Below are 22,618 nucleotides of genomic sequence, written 5' to 3'. Positions count from 1 at the left end.
GGACGTCATTATGTTGAACCCTAGAGCCCTCTAGTGGTATCTTGTTGGACTACAGGACGAAACCTTAACGTGATTGGCTCTGGGATACTGCCGTCAAGAGAAGGGGAGTAGGGTGCTTGGGATTACATGTCAACTAGTCATCTCGCTCTACTAGATCCCAAAGTGCTGCGCTAACTATTAACGCTGGAGGAAAGATTGCAAGTGGAAGTTATAGCTACAAATGTGTCAGGATCTGGAGAATGTATCGTTCCCGTTGAACTGATTTCCAACCTGGACGTTCATTGAGGACTTATGTATCCGAAGCAGCCATACACAGGTGAGGAGCCTATTCTACATGGCATTTAACCAAAAGTGATTACGTCAATCAGCTGATCCCAAGTTGTAAATATTGACAATGTTGCCTTCGGAAGACACTCTTCGTCTGGGGTTTATAAACGCTGCCAGAGTCGGGATTCATTTATCATGCGCTTTACAAAGTTGTTATTTCTGTCCGTTGATGTTAAAAGTAGTCCCACAATGAATATTGTTAACATGAGTGGTACACTGTGTCTTGTCTGTCTCCAATTGCGACGCTCTTTCACCATATTTTGCTTTATACACTTAAACCTATCATGAATGTGTATGGACCTATCGGCCTGCTGTGTCAAATTAAGTAGGGAAGCAATTTGGGATATGTGAAAAACAACTCTTATTTCATTATGCGTAACATCTGACATCTAAACACCTTCTGCTTGATGTAGATGGAAAGTCATATCGATGATGTCGATTTTTAACACAAACTTTAATGGTGACGGAATGGGGGTCTTAACTTTAGCATAAAGACGCCCATTTTCTCAGCACCCTCTCTCCGTTGAATGAGTGAATAACAGGATTAATATTAAAGAATGCTGAGGAAATGCCACGTGACATGCCAGTTTACCGTATAATATATTCGTAGAATATAATAGATCTTCCAAATGGGCGTTCTCTTAGGGGGCATATCTGCCGCAATACTTGGATTGGGAAGGAATTTAAAATACTCTATCAAACATGATAAGGAAGGCATGCATAGACCCTTGATGGTCAATTTTGTGTGCGTGCCCAGGTTAAGCACACAGGATATTTTATCATGCAGTAATCAAGTACGTTCTACACCCTGCAGATATGGAGAAGCCCCCGTTGGCCCCTAAACCAAAGCTTCTCCAGCCCAATAGCGCAGGGATGACGCCTGCTCACCCCAGAAAAAACGATTTCCCTCACCCTTCGCCTGGCCCCCAGAAGAGGGTCAAACCAGCCCTGGCTCCTAAACCCACCCTCCCTAAACCCGCTAGCACCAGGCAGTCAAGCCCCCTCTCTTTAACCAGCCAAACTACCGTGCTGGCCAACACCGGCACGCCGAGGAACGTGGGTCTCCTGAACTCCAATAACGGAGTGCAGCTGGAGAACAAAAAGCCCGACTGGGACTACATCATCCCCATCTGCCTGTGTAGCCAGCAGAACTGCCAGTGCATCGTAAGCACCGCCATGGACACGGGTAGACTGGCGGAAACCAAGGGCCAGAAACCAGTGGCTAGAGCCGGCTTGAGGCCTGACAACACGACTGACGCCATTAAGAACCAAATGATCCACGCCTCTCCTCAGCCGTCCGCCCCCGGCGCCCGGCTCTCGCCCTACGTTCGTTCGCCCGCGGGGAACACACCCAAAGAATCCCCCAAGAACCACCCAAACAAACAGGGCTGCGGCCCAGCCGTGGCCACCCCCAGACGCCCTCTGCCTGGACGAACGCAGAGCGACGAGGCCAACGGTAACTGCGTACTTCTGGCCGAGGTCGGGCAAGCGGCGCCGGCGTTGGAGCCGACCTCTTGCCCCCGCGGGCCCCCTCCGCTGCCCAAGCGACCCAAGCCTGTAAGCGGGGAGCCCCTCCCTGTCCCGCGGAAACCCAGGAAGGCCGCCCTCGCTCGCCAGGAACGGGTGGAAGAGGATCCAGAGGAGAGGGCGGGGAACGGCGGGAGGGAAGTGCACGTCCGGGAGGTGACGACGGGGCCAGCGGAGAGGAAGAGCCACCGCTCTCTCTCTGTCGCTGCACCTGCTCCGGGGCTGAGCACGTCTGTCAGCGGGCCCATGAAGCACCCCTGTCTGCCTGGGCAGAGAGGCTGTCCCCCGCCGGCCCCTCCGCCCAGGAAGAAGGCCTTCCTTTCCGCACCTGCCCAGTGCCTGCTCCCACAGGACGTGGAGGAGGTGGAGCTCCACTGGGGCGACCCCGTCCTTGAAATGGAGTGCTCGGTTGACGACGACGACGACGAGGAGAAGAAGGAGGACCGCGAGGGGATCCTGGAGTCCGATCGTACCGACTATACCCGTCTTGCGCCTCCCGAGAGCCAACCGGCCCCCGGCAGTGGTGACACATTCGCACCCATGGAGGGCGGCGGTGTCAGCCGGCGGGAGCCAATGCAAAGCCTGAAGGATCCTCCCAAGAAGCCCCAGAGACACAGCGCGCCCACGGAGCTCACGCGGACGTGGGGGTCCACGGAAGAGGTGGAGGCGGGGAAGCCCGCGGCGGACCAGAGGAAACGGGACCTCTCCCGCTCGGACGACTCGCTCAACGGGAGAGCCACCCGGAGGCTCCCGTCGCCCCCCGCCTCGGAGAAGCCGGGATGGGTCTTTCCTTCGCCCGCCGCCGCCGTGGCTCTGCCGACGCCCGAGGCCTCGCGCTCCAGCCCGGGCAAGCAGAGAGCCAAGTCCTTCACGGCGGTGGACCTGGCCCGCTCCGAGGGCCAGAAGAGGCACTCGTTCCGGAGGCTGCTGGACCTCAAGCTCAAGATGTTCCCCCGGCGGATCGCCATGGGGACGCAGGGCCCCAGGGACTTGGCGTCGCCCGGGTCGGAGCAGAGCGTGGACCTGGAGCATCAGGGCGCCGGGGCCAAGGCTTCCCCGCCGCACGCCGCTCTGGAGCAAAGCGTGGACGGGGACGAGTTCCGTCCGGAGGCGGGGGACGAGGCTGCGTACGAGAACATGCCCTACTACGAGGAGATACCCGACTACATCAACGTCCAGATGGTGGGCGACGCGTCCCCTGGAGGGCCACGGCCGTCCCCGGCATGGGCCCACGCGGAGCAGGACGACGACAACATTTATGAGGAACAGGAACCGTACATGCCCCTGGAGAGACGACGAGAGCTGCACAGCAGCAGTGAGAGGTACATCTCCCTCTGGGATTCTCTCTCTCTCTCTCTCTCTTGTTGTCTCTATGCCTTTGTATCTCTGTCTCTTTCTCCCTCCTCGTCTTTCTCTCTCTGTGTCTCTACCTCTGTGCCTCTACCTCTGTGTCTCTCTCCCTCTCTGTCTCTCTCCAAGTCTGTTTCTTTCTCTCTCGCTGTCTCTATCTCTCTCTGTGTCTCTTGTCTGTGTCTCTCTCTCTCTCTTTCTCTTTCTCTCTCTTGTTGTCTCTATCTTTCGTTGACTCTATCTCGTTGTATCTCTCTGTCTGTCTGTCTGTCTGTCTGTCTGTCTGTCTGTCTGTCTGTCTGTCTGTCTGTCTGTCTGTCTGTGTCTCTACCTCTGTGTCTCTCTCCCAGTCTGTTTCTTTCTCTCTCGCTGTCTCTACCTCTCTCTGTGTCTATATCCCTATCTGTCTACATCTCTCTTTCTCTCTCTCTCTGTGTCTCTACCTCTGTGTCTCTCTCCTTCTCTCTCCCAGTCTGTTTCTTTCTCTCTCGCTGTCTCTACCTCTCTCTGTGTCTATATCCCTGTGTCTCTCTCCCTATCTGTCTACATCTCTCTCTCTCTTTCTCTCTCTCTCTCTCTGTGCCTCTATCTCTGTGTCTCTCTGCCTTTCACCCATCGGTGTGTGCTTCGCACGCTAAGCTGGACCTGGTAGAGCATGGCATCAAACACTGTCAGGGTCAGGGGTACGACGCGGAATGGGTCCACCATGCTGAAAACATGGCATGCGCAAACCGGTTTTTGCATCGAGGCAGTTAGAGATTAACGTATTCCCACTGAGTTTTGGGCATTTCTCCGAAAGGGGGAAGTGAACTGATGAAGTAGAAATGTCAGGTATGTTTTCAATGTCTGACGAGGATTGACACTGGTACAATGTCTGGCTGCCACACCTTTTTTATAATCATGTCACCTGGATGGTATAAGCCAACAGGGCAGATTAATTTACCTGATTGCTAAGAGAATACCATTAGAAGACATTCTCGACCTACAGTAAAACAATGTGCTCACTGAGCAACAGAAACAAAAACAAACCTTTCAACAATAATGATTTAACTTTGAACAGATGGACCAAAATCCGACCACAGATGGTTGGTGAGGGCTGTTCAGAAGCTTGCTTCAAAAATGTGTGCATGCAAAAATTCTGATCGCACAATAATAGTTTGCATAATAGCACCGATTGTGGCGACTTAATATCACGTTTTCTCTGTCCTTCACGCTACAGAAATCACATGTTCACAACATTCACATGCACTTAGCGACATACAGGGACACAGCGAGCCCCCAGAGTAAGCCGTGTTAGCTGAACAAGACACTGTGGCCGTGCTACGGCTGTAGACAGACCAGCTTAATGGGTCTTCTGTTGGGCCCTGGGCCTGAATCTCTTTTAGGCTCTTTTCACGTATTTTATAGTGAGTCTGTTTGTCTTCCACTGTACACTGTTCTGTAAATACTAGTCAAGGCGTATCCATCCTTTGGCTTGACTACTGTGTTGACCTGTGAGCTTTGGAGCTTTGGTTGACCTGTGAGCTTAGGTTCCGTGTGCTCCGTGACATTAACGATGACTGCATCCCATCCCGTAGGCGTTTCCTCTCTGACCTTATTTAATTTCTTGTCTCTTAACAGGAAATGTGAAAAAAAATCTGCCTCACATTTTCCTTTTTCGTTTCTGTGATAGTGGCCCATGATTTTTTTTATCTTCCAAATTGAATTATTTTTTGTCCCTTTTTGAGTAATTAGCTGTACCGTCACATACATTCAAACGTTTAACTTTTCAAAAAAATAAAACAACGTTGTCTTAGTGTACGACTGAACCCCCCCCACCTACTGCGTTGCTTCCTGATCGTTAACTTAACGCGTCTGTGGTTTCTATATGATGTTTTTCTTTCGGACCAGAAGCTCCTTTGAGCTTGAGGCGGCTCAGGAGGGAGACGGCTCCTCGGACGACAATGACATCATTATGGCTCAGAGCACGGACGAGGAGGAGGACGAGGGGAGCTCCTCCTCCGGCAAAGACGTGCCGGCGCCGTCCGCCGAAACGGAGGTGAGAGAGTCGATCGATATTCAGTCCAACCCTTGTGGTCGATTGATCCCTCATAGCGCATCCCTCAAAGCTTGTCTTGGTCCAGGCTAGGCTCCCTGACACCTTTGCTTGTTTATAACGAGATAAAGATGTTTTCTAGATTGTTATTTAGGGAGATGCATTTTAATTCAGATACAAGTCATTAAGATGCAGGGATGGAGGTTAGAATCCTAGCTCTGGAATGTTTAAAGGCTGCCGGCCATGAGTGTCAAACCTGATCTCTTTCGGTTGGGTTTTGATCTACGGACCATTACAGTGTCCCAACCCCTAGGGTATACATTTGAGTCCACTTCTACCCGAACATGTTCCAAAATGTATTGTAACAGGCTCTAAGGAAACTGGTCTTCTTACCCATGTCAGAATGAATGCAGGCGGAAGAAGAGCAAGATCCATCACATTGCTATGGAGATCAAGAGCTCGGAGAATGTGTAAGAGCTCTGTGGTGGACATGATTTGCCTCATTTCCCTACTTTACATAATTATTTTACTTTATAACCTTGATCTTTCCTTTTCACAGGTTTGTGGATGTCATTAAGCTTCTCCATATTGTAAGTATCATTCATTTCAAAGCCCCTTGTTTATAGGATTTATATCCAAGAACAATGTTTTCACAAAAAGCAGGAGATCTGTGAAATCACTTCTAGGACATTAGAAGTGCAGACATGCTGACTGACCAGAGTTCCGAAGCACTGTGTTTCTTTATCTCATGCGGAGCAGGGCTTTATGGCTGGAGGTCCTCCATATGTGTGTGGTTATGTTGCTCCAGGGGACCTGGGCCCACACCCTTGGGCCGGTGGGCCCAGCTCCACACTGTCTCCCCGTAGCCCCACTCACATTCCTGGTGGTTCTCTCACCAGACTCTGGTTGTATAACCGGAACAGTAACATGAGTCCGGCCGATTTCGTCTTCTGGTGGCGGTGTGAGAATCTGACCTTATCTCATCCAGAACCCAACAAACAATCCGTGCTCAGTCTATTTGTGCATCTTTCAACCGTAACATTCTCAGGAATTTGATTGTTTATCAAGCTTATTATAAATCGCCCGATCAAAAGTTGATGTAAATGTCTACAAAAGATGAGATTAAATCCAATCGAGTAGACAGGAAGAGACATTGCTGTGAGTGAGGAGTCTACTCCTGACATTCTATGAGGATCTTTAACATCCCGAGTCACATGGGGAAGGGTGAGTCAACAGACAGCGATGATGGTCCTCTAAGTGCGTGGGAATGATGAGTTATTTATAAGGTTAGGAGGAATTAAGTCATAAAGTCACGGTACTCTCTCGGATGTTGTAGGTGTCGAACCAGCTGATAATGCAAATTCACAGCTACTTCCAAAGAACAAGATCATCACGTTTTCTATCAGCCCTCTTGACATGCAGGTGACATTTAAATAATGTTACATGACATGTGTCATATTATATTTCATTTTATATACTGACCTATATAATATAGGGGGTAGGGTAAAGACTGTAACACCCCCACATGACGATTTAAAGTTTGAACGTTTTAAAACAATACATTTAGTTATTGCTGTTGGTTCTAGGATGGTTATATACATTGGTTCCCCTTACATGTAAGCCCTTAACCTTCTAGGGATACGACGAATTGACGATAGTAGATATATGTATTTAATGTATATATATCATATATATATAGCACTGGCCGACTGAAAAGAGTAGGGAGAGATCAGCGAGACTACATTTCCGCGCGTTATTGATTTTTATTTAGATTAGTACATCTGAACTCAGATTTGTAGATTAATACATCTGAACCAACAGCCTTGTAGTGGTAGGCAATACGTTTAACCCTCCAGACATTTCCACTATTCCGGCTTCTGTAAGCAGTTTCTCAGATCTGCGCCCCTGTAAACCACAGAAAACCTCCCCGTCATCGGAAAAGAGGCCCCCCCCCCCTGTTGCTGCCCCTCACATGTTTCTGGTTTCTGATATCCTTGAGATAATAGTCATGAATGGAAGTGCTGACGCGTCAGAACACAACGACAGGCCGTGGTTTATGCTGTTACATTAAGCCATTTGGAAGTCATTTTGCTGCTTCTTGAATTCGATTTTTGTGTGAGACAAACTCTACGGTTGAGTAGTTCAGGGAATTTACACATGGCTCTAAATAACAAAGCCCATTTATTTTGACTCTGTCAATCTATCTTTTGGTCGTGTATTCACGGATTCAAGTGTAATCCTCTTTGCTGTTCAAAAGTTTTCTTGGATAAAGGTAAGCAGGATTCCTGGAGGCTTTCCTGCTCACCTGGCCGTGTATGTGGTCTGTGTGTCTTGTTTCTTCAAGGACTTCCGTGAGGCCGTCTCCAAGGCCTCGAATCAGTCTGGGAAGCCTGTGATCGAGGAGCGCTTCCTGAATCAGATCCTGTACAACCTCCCCCAGCTCTACGAGCTGAACCAGGACCTTCTACGAGAGCTGGAGCAGAGGGTCCACAACTGGTACATCATTGAGAACATCATGCGAATCGTGTGTGTTCGTTGCCATGACGATAACTTTATCAATTCGGAAATTTCCGCAATTCACGTTATTGGTTTTCAAGGAATATGTATTCAGACTTTTATTTATGCCGATGCTAAAGGATTATAAACAAAATGCAAATGTTAATACAAATCACAATCTTTAACTTGTCTCTTTGCAGGGACGAGAATTCCCAGCTGGCAGACATCTTTGTAAAGAAAGGGCCCTATCTGAAGATGTACTCCACATACATCCGGGAGTTTGACAAGAATGTGGCTCTACTGGAAGAGCAGAGTAAGAGGAACTCTGCGTTCGGGGCCGTGGTGAGAGCATTCGAGGTAGGCTTGGCCCCTTTCCTTTCTTTACCACTAACTCTGTGTTGTCTTGGTTTCCGCTGGGCTTGTGTGTTGCTAGGTAGCTAGCTACCTCTGGTGATTTGACGTTTGTGTGTGTGTGTGTGTTTTCCACTCTAGGCCAGTCCCCGCTGCGCAAACCTGGCCCTGAGGCATTACCTATTGAAACCCGTGCAGAGGATACCCCAGTATCAACTCCTACTCAGAGGTGCCTGTGACGACCCATTTTGTCTTCCTAACACATGTGTTATTGTATTTCTTGTAGAAGGTACAAATTACAGATTGTATAAAGGTACAACAATATCTTATAATAGGATTCAGTAGCTAAGGTTTTTGTGCATTTTAATATTTAATTTATAAATGAGTGACATTGCCATCTAGTGGTTAATGTTGCATACTCAATCTTGTTCCTCAACACTCATAATACAGGATTTATGAAGTGCAGTCCAAAGATTTGGCGATCTAGCAAGCTTAAGCCGTACCACGATGAAAATGTTATGGATTCTAATGGATTGGGGCTGATATTATTGTAAAAATGTGAAGAATGTTTCTTCCCCCAGGGACCGTTTAATGACCGCTTATGTAAGCACCTGCAGACCGCGTGGTCAGGATTTGGGATTTCCGACTGCATTCACGGAATTTCGCACACAATACAGTCCCATTGTGACCACCCGTGTTGGAACTGTTACGCATGTTCCCTCGGCGCTATGACCCTTCTGACACTCGTCATTGTATGTTTCAGATTATCTTAAACACCTTCCCCCTGCCTCAGCAGATTACAAAGACACACAAGGTAAAGGGGCCGATTGCTCTTGAATATACATACGTAAGGTCCATATAGAGTTCCATAAGCTCTATAGCATTGGTCATGTGCGAAGTAAAACCTTCATTGTATCCACACAGCCGCCCTCGTCATAGTGAAGGAAGTGGCTAACCATGCTAACGATTTCATGAAGCAAGGGGTGAGCCATGATCAAATATATAGCTTAACCGCACCACTCATTATAATGTGTCTGTGCAGTGGTTCTGGGCCGGTTTGCTGATATGCACTTTGTTTTTCCCACCAGGATAACTTCCAAAAGCTGATCCAAGTTCAGTGCATTCTGAACGGCCACCATGAGATCGTTCAGCCTGGCCGGGTGCGTAGCGTACTCTACTATTTATGAGCATTTAGCCATGAGGCTTGAAGTGGTTTAGTGTGAATATTTTTTAGATAGATTCCATATATGAGAATGTAGGTAGGGGTTATTTACTTCAAACCCATAACCTTTTGGCTTGGAGTCCAAAAAACATTCTCAATGGCCTCGTGGTGGCTTTTTCATGGGTCATTCTTGTAACAGTAACATTGTGATATTTGGTTGAACTTCTCCATTTTCGTATTTTAGGTGTTTTTGAAAGAGGGCTTTTTGAAGAAGCTGTCCAGAAAGATTATGCAGCCACGAATGTTCTTTCTGGTAAATGTTGGTCTTTTTTATTTTTAACTACGTCTATTTTTAATTTCCTCATATTTGCCTTTTCTTGTTTTTCCGCTGAACTTAAATAAGTGAAGTCTATTCTGAGCTCCTGTGCTTCCTTTCCGTAGTTCAATGACACATTGCTTTACACAACTCCGGTTCAGTCCGGCCAGTTCAAACTCAACAACATGTTGTCCTTAGCCGGTATGAAGGTGAGCCCTTTACTACACCGCACTATTCCTATGCATCCCGGTACGTTCCCATATCTATCTTGGGCACAATAGGGATACTCACACAGCTGGTGCTTTTAATTGCAGGTTAGCAAACCGATGCATGAGGCCCACCAGAACGAGCTGAACATCGAGAGTGTGGAGCGGTCCTTTATCCTGTCAGCCAGGTACGAGCCAGGTGTCTCTACACCAGCGCACTCTCCCTCTGATGGGCATACATGCTCTAAACACATGCTTGGTTGCCCTCTTCACATTATGTTCTACTACATAGTTCTGCCGCGGAACGAGACGATTGGCTGCAGACCATCTCCATGGCGATCAACGACCACACCAAGAAGAAAATAAGCTTCATCTCGAGCAAGAGTACAGAGGAGGCAAGTTTCCGACGACTGCTAGTACACACAATCCCACTTATCTGTTATTTCTGTCGTTAACGTGGCAATCGCAAGGTTTGAGTTTCGAAACCTTTAGTGATAAGTGGATTTTTTGTTTACCAGAGATATAAACGGTAGTCGCCAAAGCAACCTAGTTTTTACATTCATAATACTGAAAATACAAGTGGGCCATAGGCTGACTCATCATTGTGTTACCTCATGCGGTGATAGATACTTAAGAGATGTATTAACCTGGAAAATCTTTAAGATTGGCACTTTAAGATCATCAACCACACAATTGTCCTGTGCCATGAACAAGGGGGATAAAAAATACTTGTTTTCTCTCATTCAGATGGAGGAAAATGAGAGGGTCAGTGGTGCTTCTTTAGGGTCAAAAGCGCCCATATGGATCCCGGATCCACGGGCCACAATGTGCATGATCTGCACGTGTGAGTTCACCCTGACGTGGAGGAGACACCATTGTCGCGCTTGTGGAAAGGTGAGAAGCTACGAAAAGGTTGAGAATTTGTCAAAAAATTTGTGGGAATTGGACTCATGCTTTGGTACACATTTTATAAAATGTAAGGCATTTTTTTACTATTAATATACTAAAGAGAGGTTGAGAATGATTTAAGATAAACACAACATATACAAATCCCCTAGACTGAATCACATACATGCTGAACCATTCCTGAAATAAATGAATGCTTGGCCCCCAAACGAACCAACAGCTGTTACAAAACGTTAATGCACACATTAATCTAACGCTCACCTAAGATGAATGATCTCACCAGGTGGTGTGCCAAGCGTGTTCTTCAAACAAGCACTGTCTCAAGTATCTCAAGAACCAGCTGGCACGTGTTTGCAATCAGTGCTTCGTCGTTCTTCAGCAGCGGAGCAGTAAGTTGTACTCAAGTTGATCATCAATCGCATCCATTTAATTACGGCTGTGATGAAACGGTTTACACCACCGCTGTTTGTTATACATGTTGCCTTTAGATAGGGATCTCAGTAAAGCAATTTTTCTTTAAGCTGAATTAAATTCCCAATACATGCGTCCTTATAACAACGTGTACAGTTAAATTAAAGATATGTACAGGGCTGTTGTACGTACACAATACCTAGAACTTGTCTCTAAACGAAATGCATAAATACATGATAGTCGCCCTTTTCCCATCACCAGGTGAGAAGGCTCTATCGACCACTCAGTCCCCAGATGGCAAGTCTGGCTTCACCTTCTCCAGAAAACACAAGAGGATACCAGCTGCCCTCAAAGAGGTGACCATAACCATCATTCAAATGACCACCATGAACGTAGCGCATCCATGTATGTATGCGTATGTCTCAACTATATGTCATCCTTGGTTGAAAGGTCTCCGCCAACACAGACAACTCCTCCATGAGTGGTTATTTGCAAAGGTCAAAGGGCAACAAGAAGCAAGGCCGGAGGCTGTGGTTTGTCATCAAAGACAAAGTACTTTACACATATGCTGCAAGCGAGGTAAGCTCTCTTGTACCCAGATGCGTGTCCTTTTTTTATTGACAAAGAATGGGGTCTGTGCATGCATGCCATTATTCTGATTGTGGAAAAAAAAAACACACACAAAAAGATGTGATTCATTTAATGACGATGGGTCATCTTTCACATCACCAACTGTTTCCTACCAAAGAATGTGGCTGCATTGGAGAGCCAGCCCTTGCTGGGGTTCGTGTTGAAGGAAGACTCGACACAGAAGCTGCAATTCAAGCTCTACCACAAAAACACCATCTTCTACATCTTCAAGGCAGACGACGTCCCAGCAGCCCAGAGGTAATGTTGTTATGGATTTGTAATGGTTTATGGTGGTCTGTATTTATTTTAACTGCCTGATAAAAAACTCCATATTCCTTCTCTTCTTACAGATGGATTGACTCATTCAAGGAGGCCATGGTGCTTGAATAGATTTTGGAACTATTCGTATAGATTTAAGCTACATGTATATAGATTTTGATTGTGAATAGATTTTGAAACGATTCAGATAAATTTTAGCGACCTGTAGGAAATGGCACATTTATATATATATTTTTTTTCAAATGCTTCATGATTTTGTAATGTTTTAATCACATCTGGCTGAAAATATCTTTACACGCACCTGGTTTACACAATCCCTAATATTTACCTGAAACTTTTTGTGATACTGTTGATGTTTACAAATCTCTAGGAGACTATTTGTTTATGGATTAGGTTGTTAATTACAATTCAATTATGTAATTAATTTGCATCTTCGATTGTATTGACATTACACTTCAGCACTATTTTACCTTTTTTGTAACTATTTAAATGTATTGGAATTTTTAAAATCAGATCATATTTTCTGGAATAAATATTATGTCAAATGCTTTGGCGCAAATAACCGTTTAATTATGTTATCTAAGCCGTATGATAAACACATTCATGATAACAAATAGAATGGGATATTGCCCATGGACTAGCCACTTTGCGCATGCGCAAATGTTTATACGATGGAAAAAAGGTCACGAACTCTGACCCTCCCAGCGACTGCAACAAACTGTTCAAATTATTAATTTACTGGAAGTATTACATGATATACAAAACTTTCCAACGAGTAAGTACCTTGTAATTACTGAAGCAACGGATCTCGACACTGACGAACCCGGAGTGAGACACCAGTAGGATGTTGAGCAGTCTGCACGGAGGCAGCCATTAGCTAACCTAGCTAGCACACAGCAGTAGCTCGCCTAGCTCCTTAGCCTTTCCGGGGACCCATCTTATGACCAAAGTTAAACTTCACGAAAAGGTAACGCAACGTCAACTTCATACGAGTGTTTATGTCCATATGAACGGCGTTCGTGTCCGTAAATAGTCATTGTGTTCAGAATAAGACCGGAGTTCTGACCATTTGGGGCTGCACGGAAACCCAAGCTACTTAGCGTAGCCGAGTCGATGTTGTTGTGATGCTAACCTCCTAGCATCAAACCGCCTCAAACCCAAACTACTCCATCGGCTGGTCCGTCTACTTTAACTTTAACACCAGAACGGGTGCGGTTGGCAGCCGACCCGACATAATCGTTGGATTAAACTACAGAACACCCGGTTCGGCAGAACCCGTCCGGTTGTTCGCCCTCCGGTACCGCCAGTAGACTGCAGCTCCGCGCGGGCCCTGAACCCTAGCACGCTTTAACCCTTCAATGTTGACCTTTCACCCACAGGAAAAGAAATGCCTTTATCTTCCGTATCGATTTTAAATACCCGGCCGTCCACGGCATGTGTATGTTGTGTTGAGAACCAGACCGTTCCCACCGGTTTTTCCTTTAAACACACTCCCTGCATTTTGTTTCAACCAAGCCCTCCATATTGCGCATACAAGCTAACACTGGCTAGGAGTAGCACAGGCCGCCGCACACATAACGTTGTCAACATGCAAAATACTGTAACGTTAGATGTAAATAACACTGCTCCGTATACAAAAAATGTAGTGTCAATAAAACCCCCTCATTTGCGATTTTACTTGTGGATAGTATAACGACCGACTGTGGGAACTCATGCGTTATTATGCACATAGACGTTGGCTCTAATCTTGTCTCATAATAATTGCAGCGTTTTTCAGCGTTTCGTGTTATAGTTAACACACCCGCCTAAATCAGCAATCATGGTTTCATATGAGAAAACCGTATGTTTACTTTACAGATTCTAACGCCTCATGGGGCTTTAATGTGAAAGCAGTGCAAAGGAAGACATCAGAATGGATGGGCAGACCCAAAGGATTCAACTAGTTTCAGCAGACAGTGGAATGCAATTGGGACACCGAATCCAGGTGTGGTCATATTTCCTTCATCGCCGGATGGCAATATTTTAAAGAAAATAATAATAATGGAACTACAAGCAATTTTATATTTATTTAGACTGGGGGGGGGGGCATAGCAGATAATTTCTTTATTAGAATTAGATGAGATGTATTGTCTTGTATAACGGTTGGCCTTCGTAGCTTTGGTGAGGAACAGTACTGTTTTTAATAGGATACAAGTAAAAAAAATAATACTTCAAAGACAATATCAGTTTTGATAACGGCGTCTACCTGCTCGTTCTTTATCCTCGTGTAGATAGTGACTGATCAGCAGACTGGCCAGAAGATCCAGATCGTCACAGCACTGGAGCAGTCCTCCCCTGGGAAGCAGCAGTATATTCTAGCCAATGCAGACTACTCATCGGGTGGTAAGGTGATCCTGGCCAAGCAAGAGGGCTCCCCCAACAGGGTCATCTTCTCGGGTAACGAGGGCTCTGGGGTGAACCAGGTGCTGTTCGCCTCCTCCGATCATCTCTCGCAGCAAATCCAGGTACGGGATGTTTTCAAAAATATATTATGCATATCATGTTAATAATGTTGTCACAATTATGCTTTCCTCTACTGTCAATTATGTTTACACTGAATTTCTACTACTCCTGTTACATCAGCTAGTATTTTGTGTGCGTGTTTATTTAATTTTATTGATTAGTTCTTTTGATATTCTTATTTAACAATGCTTTTTCAGAACGTGGGGTCGGCTTAGCTCAGGAGGCTGAGGCGGTTGACTTGTAACCGGCATTTACTAGTTAGTTCCCGACTCCTCCTAGTGTTGAGGTGTCCCTGAGCAAGACCGCTAACACTAACTGCTCCCGACGAGCCGACTGTCGCCTTTCATGGTTGACACTGCCGTCTGTGTGTGTATGTGTGTATGAACTGCTGTAAGTCGCGTTGGATAGGGTTAGGGTTAGTCTGTGCCCTGTGAACCACATTTCTTGTCAGAAGTGGAAATAGTACACCACATCATAAATGAGCATAAGAAAACAACATTGTAATAAGCCTTGCGTTGCGATCTATGACTAACATCTATGTACACAGATGCCTGACCATCTCATTTAAATGTTCTGTTGTCTCAGTTTGTGACAGATGGTACCGACCAGACTCTCATCAAGCCTGTTGTGGAGTACTGTGTCGTGTGTGGGGACAAGGCCTCAGGTGAGCAGTTGGCGTTGTGTGTTTGACCTCATGCTCTTCCTCGGCCTCTGCGTACGTACCTGCTGCAACGGTCCCCCTGCTTGTCCCCAGGGCGCCACTATGGAGCGGTGAGCTGTGAGGGCTGCAAGGGCTTCTTCAAGCGTAGCATCAGGAAGAACCTGGTGTACACGTGCAGGGGATCCGGAGAGTGTGTCATCAACAAGCACCACAGGAACCGCTGCCAGTACTGTCGACTGCAACGCTGCATCAACCTGGGCATGAAGCAGGACTGTAAGTAACCCCCTCGCCTCGACTCCAGCCCTCTGGCTGTGACAGCAGAACGTCCGGGGGTCGGGACGCCAGAGAGCCTGGCCGCAGAACCACAAACGTGTTGTGTTTGTTTTGTTTCCTGTTTCTTAAGGGGATTGTTTCCTGTTTCTTTAGGGGAATGTTCTATAATTTCTCAGTACACAACATACCCCGGGACATTACTTTGTGCATCAAGACTGTAAAATAGTTCAGCTGACATCAGCACTACCAAAGTCTAGGGCTGAATCCGAATACTCATACTTGACTGCTATATAGTATGCATTTTGTAGTACGCCACAAATATAGCGCGTCCGAATGCTCAGTACGCATTTACGGAAAACGTTTCCGAATGCGTGCTACCGCCAACGTATACAATGGTAGGTCTGTCAAGTACTTGACAGTACTACACTAAGTGTAGTACTGTCAAGTAGTAGTAGTAGTAGACACTGAACAGAAATAGTTTTCGGATGCAGCGAAGTGAATCTAATTTCATGGGCTTCAACTGTGGCTCACAGTGGTTCCTGTGTACGGTAGGCAGGAGAGGTCGCCCTTATCCCCGTGACAATGGGTAACACAGTGGGCGTATTACATCATTAATGGTGGGGGTGGCATTGGAGAAGACATTTGGACTACTTTAAGCTTGGGTTGTGCCTTCACGGATGGTATTAAGTTGATGTGAAAACGCCAAAGGGCCTGTTGGCTCAACACTGGCTCCTGAATATTACAGAAGGTTGCCAAAACAGAGGATAAGCCTTGGGAAAATATTCCAAGAAAACTGAATCCCTCTCGGTGTGATGCAAGTAAGTTTGAGGCCCCGTTTACACGAAGGGAAAACGCAGATACTTCCACGCGGTTTGGCCTCTCATTTACACGAAAACGCAGTTTTTATCACAGAAAACGATCATTTCTAAAAACTCCGGCCAAAGTGGAGATTTATGAAAACGCCGGTTATGTGTTGTCGTGTCAACGGGGTGAAACGGGGTTTTAGGTTCTGAAGCGTCACATTATGCGCCAGGAAATGCTTAACGTCTTATGAGCGCCCTATGTTTACAGTTAGTTTGTTACAGGAGGACACTCGTGTTATTCGTTGTTGTTGATTCTGAGGATTCTGATTGGCTTGCATTGCTCTATCCTTCTCCCTACACTGCCGCCCATAGGTTTGGCATAGTTATAATGGCGCTCAACGGCGTATTTATGCGTTTTGATGTAAACAACAACTTTTTTGAAAACGATGTTGTGTGCACAATGTTATTTTTGAAAACGGAGGGGGGGAATTATTCATTTCTATAAATACGCTGCTACGTATAAACGTGGCCTAAGTCTGTTCCTCCCGTCCTTCAGCGGTGCAGTGTGAGAGGAAGCCTGTAGAAGTTTCCACCAGAGAGAAGTCTTCCAACTGTGCGGCCTCCACAGAGAAGATCTACATTCGCAAGAACCTGTGCAGTCCCCTCGCTGCCACGCCGACCTTCGTGACCGATAAGGAAACCGCCAGGTACACGTCGTTCAAGTCAGTCCCACACTCCGTTGCACTTGAAGACAACTAGTGTCTAGATAATATCTGATGTCACACATGTTTCACCTGTAATACCATAGAAGTCTTTCGGCCCGATGCATATTTAAAGGTTCTATATTATATCACCAGGTGTGAGTGGGATTAACCGTTGCAAGCCGTTTTGAAAAACTGCCTCTAGTGACATCACAAGTGGGCGTGTCCACCTAGATGTGTGCTTGATAGATCAGTCTACCAGCCTACCCATTGGACTGTAGAAAACGTTGCTCATCTATCCGTCATACATCGAGGTGGACACGCCCACTTGTGATGTCACCAAAAAAAACAGGAAGAGGCAGATTTTGAAAACGGCTTGTAGTGGCTTATCACACCTGCAGTTGGCATGTTTCAATGTGCTTCATTACATTAAGGGGGGGACTGAAGTGCAAAGTCATTTGTACATTTTACTTGAGATATTTATCAAAACAAATACAAACCGGGTTTTGTCCTTTTTTGGCATGTTGTATGTTTCCTAGATTTAAATTGTGATGATTTAAAGAGGATTCTGATGTGGCATCTGTTTGTAGGTCCACCAACCTGCTGGAGTCCAGTATGTTGCTTAACATCCAGCAGCCTTTCCCCAAGCTGGAGAACAACATGATGGTCCCGGTATCCCCAGACACGGTACCTCTCACGCAATTACAGAGGGGTTCTTACCCCGACGGCTGATGTACTTGGGAGATATAGACCTGGGCCCCTGTGTTATCATGCAATTGCTCTGCTTATGTTAACTTATTTAAGCTTAATTTAACTTACTTTTTAAGTGCTAGTCAAGCCATGGTTACCGAACGACGCCCAAATTGCCAGAACCAGGTTCAATGTTTTGGATTCCTGTTTCCTCCCGATTGATTTTATTGTTTTCTTAATTCATTTTTACTGTCCTCTTGATAACATGTATACTCTTCACAATGTGTACGGTTGACAGCGTTAATGATTTAATCCAAATTACGCTTGAATTAAAAATTCCATCCCTCCGACTCGCTGCATAACAGTGGCCGATCAGGAATGTTGTTTTTCTCAAGTCTGACGCAAACGTTTGATTGAAACCACTGTTCACCTCACCACCGGTGCCCTCCCGGCTGGTAGCACCCCATCTCCCGGAGGAGTGCGTTGACGCTAAAAGCGGTTCTCCCCTCCCCAGGATGACCCGTGTCAGGGCGACCTGAGCACGCTGGCCAACGTGGTGACGTCCCTGGCCCACCTCAACAAGGCCCACGAGGGTCACGACGGCACCAACGACCTCATGGGCGTGGACAACCTGAGCAACGGAGACAGCTCCATGACCGACATGCAGGCAGACGAGCAGACCGCCAGTGAAATCACCCGGTAAGGCGGCGCCGCTCGGGGCGCTCGGTTAGAGACGGGTGGGCGGACTCAGAGATTGAAAGATGGCAGTTTCAAAATAAAAGTCCTTGACTGTGATACAGATGGGCCCACCATTGGAAAGATACTGTGGGTCTTTATTTACTCCCACACACAAAACCTTTTAATAGAGTTTCCTCTGATGGGTACTGTGGGATCTGCTTAGTCTCTTTTGTGTCTTTATTAGATTGGCTTACAGTGAGGCATAAATGGACAGTCAGAAAGGAACTGCGAGCACTCTGCCTCCTCCACCATTTGTTTTTCTAATCCTTTTTTGCCACATGACTATTTCCATACTATTTATTAGTCATCCAAACCATCTTATACTAATTATATATACAAGTTAGGACTACAAGTCAAACACCCTGACTACTACCATCTTGTTTACTTCCGAAATGTTCGTATTGACATCCGTAGTATGTGGGTCACACACCCACACGGCATGGGTTTTTAAATATGTAGGGCACTGTGCCCTTGGGTTCAGCATTTGAACTTCCGAATATTCCCTCTGCAAAAAAAAAAATACGGGTCATTGGATCCGTGTAGACTTAATAATAATAATAGTAATAATAAATCATTTGTGTAGCACATTTCTAGGACCCAATGTGCCTCACAACAAAAAATAAAAATAAATGTGAGTTTTGAGAATAAATGGACTTGGCCTCTCTAAGGAGGTGGGGAGATTGTTCCAGAGGGCCGGTGCGGCACAGCTGAAGGCCCGGCCTCCCATGGTCCTCCCACGTACTGACCGTCTTGTCGCGTGTCCCCACCAGAGCGTTTGACACCCTGGCCAAAGCCCTCACCCCGTCCGACGGCTCGGCGGGTCAGTCGCTGGAGGCCACCATGCAGCTCATGTCCGGGGACCAGTCGGGACCGGTGGTGGAGCTGGAAGGACCCCTTCTGTCCGACGGCCACGTCCCCTTCAAGGTTAAAACACGCGCCCTGCAACGGGCACACTCGATGAACACATCGACCCAATCAAGACCCAAACGACTCAAACATGATTTTAACCAGGCTGCAGATGAATACGAACAGATGCCTCTGGAATCAGATTATGGCTTTACAGGACTCGTGTATTGACCCTCTCGTGTAGTGACACAACCCTATCATTTCAGCTCATGATGCCTCTGCCTGTGCCAGAGTACCTGAATGTGAACTACATCTGTGAGTCGGCCTCACGGCTGCTGTTCCTCTCCATGCACTGGGCCCGCTCCATTCCTGCCTTCCAAGCGTTAGCGTGAGTGTTCACCTCAGCCCTCGGGTTGGTTTAATACTCCCCACACACAAGACCGCTATTGGCAGTCAATAATGCGCAAAACATTGTTTTGTGCATTTTTGACCACACACAAGACCGCTATTCGCGGCCTTGTGTGTGGTCAATAATGTACAAAACAATGTTTTGCTGTACTGTAATCTATCATCTGTCCCCTTTTGCCTCTTTTGACCCTTCCAGTGGTCACGATAATGACATTAACCTGATGAAGGCTTGCTGGAACGAACTGTTTGCCCTGGGCCTGGCACAGTGCTCCAACACTATGAACGTTGGCACCATTCTCGGAGCGATCATCAACCACCTGCAGGCGAGCTTGCAGGAAGGTACGCAGGCCCAGTTTGTTATATAACCAATGCATCGCCTTTCTTTCTCTGTGTCTAATTGGGTCAAATACCAAAGGCCCTGCCACGCCACACGCTGACCCCCCCCCCGTTGTGTGTGTGTTGTCTCCTGCAGAGAAACTGTCCCCAGAAAGGGTAAAGCTGGTGATGGAGCACATCTGGAGGATGCAGGAGTTCTGCAACGGCATGTCTAAGCTTTCTCCAGATGCCTACGAGTATGCCTACCTCAAAGCCATTGTCCTCTTCAGTCCCGGTGAGTACTGTGCGTCTGTCTCGGTGTCCGTGTCTGTGTCCGAGCGACTGACCGACTGACTGACATCTCGTTCGCTCTGCTGCACCAGATCACCCGGGCATCGACAACATCCTGCAGATTGAACGCTTCCAGGAGAAGGCCTACATGGAGCTGCAGGACTATGTTACTAGGTGCTACCCCGAGGACACCTACCGGTTAGTAGGCTTCCACCACCTGCACCCGTACACCCAGCCCTGGGTTGTTTGACTCACACATCACTACAAGGGTTCTTGGTTAGAACCCAAATGGCGGCAGTCTGTGTAACCTCTGTGCATCTGCAAGGATCCCTCACTGCAAGTCGAGGGGATAAAACCGTGCAGCTCACTAATGAGTACCGTGCCCGGACACGCTAACGAGGCTTGGTGCTGTCCGTCCTCAGGTTATCCAAGCTGTTGATGCGGCTGCCGGCCCTCAGGCTGATGAGCGCCGCCGTCACGGAGGAGCTCTTCTTCGCCGGCCTCATCGGCAACGTGCAGATCGACAGCATCATCCCCTACATCCTCAAGATGGAGTCCACGGACTACAACAGCCAGAATGCATCTGGGGTCTGAAGCACTGCCACGGTTCTCGGTGGACGGGGCCGGTACCCCCCCCCCTCCCCTCCCTCTCTCCAATGCTTTGCTGAAATTGCCCCACGGTACCCCCCCCCCCCCACACACACACACACACACACACTCCCAGCGGCCCGGCCCTGTTCCTGTGTCTTCTGGAACGGTGTGACCTTAGCGTAGCTGGTCACTCCTTCACCATGGGGGGGGCCGTGAGGGCGGAGAGAACACACACACGCACACACACACGCGCACACGCACACACGACTGTGACGAGAAAGCCTTTCTTTAGCCCTTCATTCAGCGATGAACTCTTATGAGTAGAGTGATCTTTTTTTTTTTATAATATTATTATTGTACATAGTATTTTTATGCTTCACATGCTCTCTGTATTCATTTTGTGCTGAACTTGTTGGTATTTTGATCGAAGGAGAGTCGTCGCTTTTTATTGATTTCCAATATTGTTGCGCTTTCCCCCCCCTCCCCATTTTTTCAGTAAAATCATTGGCATAATGTGAACTGATTTTGCAGGAGCTATTGTTATTGTAAAAGGTTAAAACCTTTATCTTGTTTGCGCACCAATCCAAAGGATATAGGGTCTGCATAATAAGTGAAAGAATTAGATATTACATGGATCTGCAGTAATTATGTATACTATATGTACATAGAACAAACTGAAGAGATATCACGGGCAATAGTTGCTTGTACCGGGTTTCCATCATGTGGAGAAATTAATGTTACTAAACATCAAGTCATTTGGAAATTAAAAAAAATACCATACAATGTGTAATGTTGTCATGAATTTACTTTGTATTAATGATTACATGAGTATCAAAATCTGTTCTTTACTATTTATATAATATATTTTTGTAGCCGACTAGAATATAGCATGTTATGTCAAACACGCTAGCTACATTTGTAAAGTGAGCGTGCAGGAAGCCAGCGTCATAGGCACTGGGAAGGACATTCTCAATGGTTAGGGTCACATCCTTTCTTTATAGGTCCATGGTGATGTCCCAGCCAAGGTATTTGATATGATACCTGTTAGATCCTCAAGTTCGATACCCTTAGCCCAACCTGTCATAAAAATATGATTTAGATAGGATTTTCTATCAAAAAATAGCAATACTTGGAAAATAAACTCCAGAAAACTCACTCCGTTGCTTGCCAATCGAGGGGTTGCGTTCACTAACCTGTGTGATTGACAAGTGACGGAAGGATGGATTGCTCGAGCCAATCAAAGAGATGCTCTGATGGGTGAGAAAGTTGCCTGAAACCAGCCGTCTGAAAGCTGTTCATAGTGGAAGGCGGGCAGGCAAAGATAAAATCTCGCAGAACATGTCATGCACTTGACGGATGGCCAAGATGTTTCGAAAAAAATACACTCAAAGTAGACTAGCTCGTCTTGTTAACAAGGCAAACAGAGGTGCCGCCCCTGCATTTAGTTAGAATAATTTGTTCACCATCACCTTCCCTTGGTTTAGCGGACCTGTTGCAACAAGGGCGTCCCTTGGATCAGTTCAGTCCCTCTGTTTCACTGGTTACGAAGACATTTCGAAGCAAACCGACTTCTCCGGACCTACGGTGAGTTAGGCCGAGGCCTACTTCTGAAATTGAATTTCTGAACACTACTAATAATTGATTGTGTTGGTTCGCGCTGCTATTTGACGTCACCTATTTTAAAGTATTATATTGTCACATCTAATCTGTCATTAGTTTATTTTTATTTCAACACGCAGGCCACCTATACCATAAAGATCAAAGCTGTTTCTTAGCAATCAAGTGAAAAAAATCCATTAACTT

General features: G+C 46.5%; 2 protein-coding genes across 5 annotated transcripts; both read left to right on the top strand.

Annotated features, from left to right (window-relative positions):
- The first annotated feature begins 97 nt into the window (after positions 1-97).
- On the top strand, positions 98-12,543 carry LOC115550641 (FYVE, RhoGEF and PH domain-containing protein 6). Of its 2 annotated transcripts, none has more exons than XM_030365867.1 (21): positions 98-316; positions 1,142-3,176; positions 5,098-5,242; positions 5,642-5,709; positions 5,799-5,829; positions 7,584-7,735; positions 7,936-8,092; positions 8,228-8,315; positions 8,850-8,900; positions 9,011-9,069; positions 9,175-9,246; positions 9,493-9,561; positions 9,690-9,773; positions 9,879-9,958; positions 10,063-10,165; positions 10,518-10,664; positions 10,960-11,065; positions 11,349-11,443; positions 11,538-11,666; positions 11,836-11,975; positions 12,068-12,543. In XM_030365867.1, the coding sequence occupies exons 1-21, from the start codon at positions 292-294 to the stop codon at positions 12,105-12,107; spliced, it is 3,876 nt and encodes a 1,291-aa protein (XP_030221727.1). In that variant the 5' UTR covers positions 98-291; the 3' UTR covers positions 12,108-12,543. The 2 variants fall into 2 exon arrangements, with proteins under 2 accessions (XP_030221727.1, XP_030221725.1); XM_030365865.1 differs by having other exon boundaries at positions 5,095-5,242.
- A 115-nt stretch (positions 12,544-12,658) lies between these two features.
- On the top strand, positions 12,659-21,602 carry nr2c1 (nuclear receptor subfamily 2, group C, member 1). Of its 3 annotated transcripts, none has more exons than XM_030365870.1 (14): positions 12,659-12,963; positions 13,854-13,980; positions 14,267-14,500; positions 15,084-15,162; positions 15,253-15,432; positions 16,792-16,942; positions 17,527-17,623; positions 18,141-18,325; positions 19,135-19,288; positions 19,477-19,598; positions 19,815-19,957; positions 20,091-20,228; positions 20,317-20,422; positions 20,647-21,602. In XM_030365870.1, exons 2-14 carry the CDS (start codon positions 13,909-13,911, stop codon positions 20,816-20,818), a joined length of 1,833 nt encoding a protein of 610 aa, XP_030221730.1. In that variant the 5' UTR covers positions 12,659-12,963; positions 13,854-13,908; the 3' UTR covers positions 20,819-21,602. The 3 variants fall into 3 exon arrangements, with proteins under 3 accessions (XP_030221730.1, XP_030221728.1, XP_030221729.1); XM_030365868.1 differs by having other exon boundaries at positions 16,792-16,957; XM_030365869.1 differs by having other exon boundaries at positions 12,662-12,771; positions 16,792-16,957.
- The last annotated feature ends 1,016 nt before the right edge of the window (positions 21,603-22,618 follow it).

Source organism: Gadus morhua, chromosome 9, assembly GCF_902167405.1.
Source record: "Gadus morhua chromosome 9, gadMor3.0, whole genome shotgun sequence".
NCBI lineage: Eukaryota > Metazoa > Chordata > Actinopteri > Gadiformes > Gadidae > Gadus > Gadus morhua.
The sequence above is the reverse complement of the archived record's forward strand: the minus strand, read 5'-3'. Positions and strand labels throughout refer to the sequence as shown.

Coding starts and splice junctions, on each gene's coding strand:
- LOC115550641 (XM_030365865.1), top strand. CDS start 292: ATGTATCCGAAGCAGCCATACACAG. Junction 317..1,141: donor TCCGAAGCAGCCATACACAG/GTGAGGAGCCTA, acceptor TACACCCTGCAG/ATATGGAGAAGCCCCCGTTG. Junction 10,665..10,959: donor ATTGTCGCGCTTGTGGAAAG/GTGAGAAGCTAC, acceptor TGATCTCACCAG/GTGGTGTGCCAAGCGTGTTC.
- nr2c1 (XM_030365868.1), top strand. CDS start 13,909: ATGGATGGGCAGACCCAAAGGATTCAACTAGTTTCAGCAGACAGTGGA. Junction 13,981..14,266: donor AATTGGGACACCGAATCCAG/GTGTGGTCATAT, acceptor ATCCTCGTGTAG/ATAGTGACTGATCAGCAGAC. Junction 14,501..15,083: donor ATCTCTCGCAGCAAATCCAG/GTACGGGATGTT, acceptor CTGTTGTCTCAG/TTTGTGACAGATGGTACCGA.